The sequence below is a fragment of the Acyrthosiphon pisum genome, unplaced genomic scaffold (genome assembly GCF_005508785.2).
Source record: "Acyrthosiphon pisum isolate AL4f unplaced genomic scaffold, pea_aphid_22Mar2018_4r6ur Scaffold_21588;HRSCAF=24342, whole genome shotgun sequence".
In the NCBI taxonomy this organism is placed as follows: Eukaryota; Metazoa; Arthropoda; class Insecta; order Hemiptera; family Aphididae; genus Acyrthosiphon; species Acyrthosiphon pisum.
In genome coordinates, this window is record NW_021771071.1 from 107121 (window position 1) to 111159 (window position 4039).

Sequence of the window (4039 nt, forward strand, 5' to 3'; positions counted from 1 at the left end):
TATGCATTCAATATATTAATGTAAATTGTCACAATTTAAAATCTAAACGCCTTTCCTTTTTAGACGCAAACATATTTAAAATAGCATCTGTATCAATTTGTATGTCTCTGTGGATATTCATAAGAGCTAACCTGTTTAATCTTGCCTCACCGGTAGAGTTTCTTAAATAGGTCTTGATTCTTTTTAATGAAGAAAAACTTCTTTCAACCGATGCCGTTGATGCAGGTAAAATAGCAAGAAGTTTTAATAAAATATTTATATAAGGGAATAAATCTTCGGAGCATTTTGATAATGTGTCTAATGCATTTTTTGGTAAATCATTTTCTTCATTAGACCATTTTTGCTTCCAAAATTCAAATTCATTTTTTAATAAGTCCATGTGAATGTTTTTATTATTAGATCTTAAATCTTCTTCATAAAAATCAATAGCTGGCTGTATACCACTAAATGATAAATTACCAGTTTTGCTTGGTAATAAAGAAGATAAAGAAATACAAATATTAGAGTTAATTTTAAAACTTTCATTAAATGATGCTAAAATATCATCTAAATATGGATAATATAATGATTGTCTGTAGTAAGAGACATGGTCATTATTGAGTATGGTATAATTTTCTCGATGTTTTTGAGTCCCGACTACCCTTGGTATGGTTGGTGATGTACCAACTTCATTTGCAATTTCACAAACACGATGAAATATAGAAACAAAAGTTTCTTCCGTCCGTAAATCTTGTAATTTTTGAATTGTCAATTCTACAGATTCTATTGCAATGGATAAATCTATATTTTCTATTTGAAGATATTTTGAAATAAAATAAGTTATTCCAAGGACCTTTTCCAAAATACAGATAGTTATAATAAAATTAAAATTACACATAGATTTATGTAATGGAAAAAACTGCTTTATCATGTTCTATTGACATAAGTTCTTCCAATGCACTAATTATTTCAATAAAACCTTCAACCAAAATTAAAATTGACTCGTGTCGTTCCATCCATCTAGTCTCGCAAAATGTTTTCAACCCAGAAAAGGATTTAGATTCTATTTTTTTCGGTAGTACAGTTGACCGTTTAGCTGATGCACGAAAACATGCACTTACTTCCTGTACAACACCCAGAGCATTTCTCACTTGTTGCACTTTTGATGCATCGTTAAGACATACGTTTAAACAATGAGCAAAACAGTGTGTGTATAGTGCTTTTGGAAATTGTTTCATTATAACTGCTTGAACTCCTCTAAACGCAGACCTCATGTTTGCGGCACCGTCATACCCTTGCCCTCAAGCATTTTTTAAATTTAGTCCTAAAGATGTCAAAGTACTTATAATAGTGTTATCCAATTCAGATCCTACAGTACTATGGACAGGAACAAATTGTAGAAAATCCTCTCTTATTATATATGTATTATCTTTTTCAAAATTTGAACTTTTTTCTAAGTATCGTATACATAATGAAAACTGTTCAACATGGCTTATATATTTTGTCTCATCAGCTAATATTGCAAAGTATTTTTCCTTTCGTATTTTGTCACAAATGTAATGCTGCATATATTCAGAAATAACAGAAACAATATCATTCTGAACATTAGCACTTATATAAGAAGCATTCTTGTTACAGTTCTGTATGTGATTTAAAAATAAGTTATCACCACTTTCAATTCGATAGCGTAATAAGCTTCTAAAGTTACCATAATTTTTTATTGGAGTATTTAGACTAAGTTCACCAAAATCATGTTCACCTCTAAGAGCTAATCCTTGCCTTCCACATAACTCAATTGTTTTAATTATTGTTTTGAGAACTTCTCTATTATTTTTAATCTCCTTTTCATTTCTTTTATGCATTTGAACAATTATATCATTTTGTTTTTGATCAATTATTTTTGAAAATTCAACAGCTTTTAGTTTAGAAAACTTGCGATCCTCATTGTTCTGGTGATTATTGAAGATACTAATAGCATGTTTCCAATTACAAAAAGGTTGAATGACTAAAGATATAGGTGGAGAATTCATGCTTTTCCCAGCATATTCACTTTTATAGAACAACACACAATATTTACAAAATTCACCTTTTTCAATTTTTGAAAATGCTAACCAAGACCACCTTTCCAACCATGATAAATTAAACATTCTTGACTGACTTCCAAATGTTTTTGCCTCAAATTTATAAGTGTTGTCAGGTTTTCATAAGTTTTTTTAAAACATCAGCTAACTCTAAATCATTCAGTCGCTCTGGTTTATTTTTCTTAATATGAGTGCCAATATCATATTCATAATTATTGGTCACTGGGTTTGATTCCTAAAAATATAAGTTAAAATGAAATAAGCAAGCAACATGCAATATTAATTAGCAGAAGGCCATAGGTTAGGTTTATGTATAAAAAAAAGCTATATACCTATATTATAATAGGTACTATGTTTGGAAAGATCAAAGAACTTATATCAGAATTTACTAATGAAATCAATTTTGTTGGGTACCTAATTTTATTGTGAATGGGAATGCTGTAATGGGCATGTATTAGAATGTATAACTGAAGGTATTATAACCGCTTTTACTTATTCAAACCATACTATGCGGTTCTCCTTGTAAAAGCATTTAGCATAACAACCTATGAACACAAGACGGTGGTTTCTTCAGTACGACAACAACAACAACTTTTACGACCACACCCAAGGCTACTGCGAGTTCCGTATACTGACCAGATCAAAGGAGCTGACAGCATATATAAGGGAGACAGGAACACAGCCTGATCAGATGTACTTGGACCAGCAAGACCGAAGTCACTTCACGCCACCAGCCGTTATACACCGCTACACCGCTACTACCACGAAATCATTCTACATTACTACTATATTTTCATAATTTGATTGTTCTAAATTATTAAAACACATTTTATTACTTTGAAATTAGTATTATTGTTTCAAACTACATCATCGTTTGGATTCTGAAAGGGCTGCACGTAACAATGCATACAATTTTCAAAAACGTTCCACACACTACTAATAGATAAGGTTATATGCCCCAAAATTATTATTTTATTGGATTTAAATTGTTATATCCAAAAATATTTAAAACAGCAAATATTATTCATCATGCAGTTTTTATTTGTGGAAACCAAAATGCCAAAAAACAAGTAGCTGGTTAACTATTTTTAAAAAAACTAAAAATTAATTGATAAGAAATTTTAAAGCTAGCAAAGCAATAAAAATAATTTAAATAAGCTACCTCCTAATCTGTGCATTTATATTATTACAAAGCACAAATAATATATTTGATAAAAACAATATTAAAAAAACTTTTTTACAATACCTGAATTATTACCTATATAATATTAGTTCTAAAATTTTATTATTTAATAATAATTTTAGGTTTTCACATGTTTTTAACTATTACATAACATGATTTTAACATATGTACTGACTGTTGGTATTAAAAAACAAACTCAACATAAAAATTTATTTTATAGGTAGGTACATAATACAATTCATTTTAATTCATACCAATTCTGGTTCTGTAACATGTTCATCTATATTTTGGCTCGCTGAGTTATCAGAAATACTGCCTCTATGTCTATCAATAGTTGCCCCTAAATTCGTACTGACCTAAAATGTAAAATGTATGTATTTTAGGTATTGGTCTAATGTGTGATATTTCAGTTGTTAGTGATCTATATTTTAATGTTTAAGGTATGATATATGAATAATTTAATATTCATGAGTATATACATATATGTATGAATTTAATATTAAATATACTGTATATTGAAGTACCTAACTCACCTGTTCATTGATGCAAATATTTGAAGTAGTTACATTTGAACTAAATTATGAATACAATGTTTTGGGTTTTTTTCTCTTAGGTTCATTTTCGTTTTCATTCATTTTATAAACTAATAAAACTGACACACTTCACCAAATATAATATAAAGTAAAAAGCAAAAAGCATAAATCATAAACATAAAGGCATAATCCAAAAGCCACAAATTGATGTTGATAATTAATGATAGTAGGTATATTGGCGTATTGCATCATTTTATGATGGT

At 28.9% G+C, this 4039-nt stretch overlaps 1 protein-coding gene across 1 annotated transcript; it reads right to left on the minus strand.

The window, feature by feature from the left end:
* Window positions 1-1280: 1280 nt before the first annotated feature.
* Window positions 1281-2126, minus strand: LOC103309224. The gene is made up of 2 exons (XM_008184135.1): window positions 1840-2126; window positions 1281-1758 (listed from the first exon to the last, which is right to left on the minus strand). The coding sequence occupies exons 1-2, from the start codon at window positions 2124-2126 to the stop codon at window positions 1281-1283; spliced, it is 765 nt and encodes a 254-aa protein (XP_008182357.1).
* Window positions 2127-4039: the final 1913 nt, after the last annotated feature.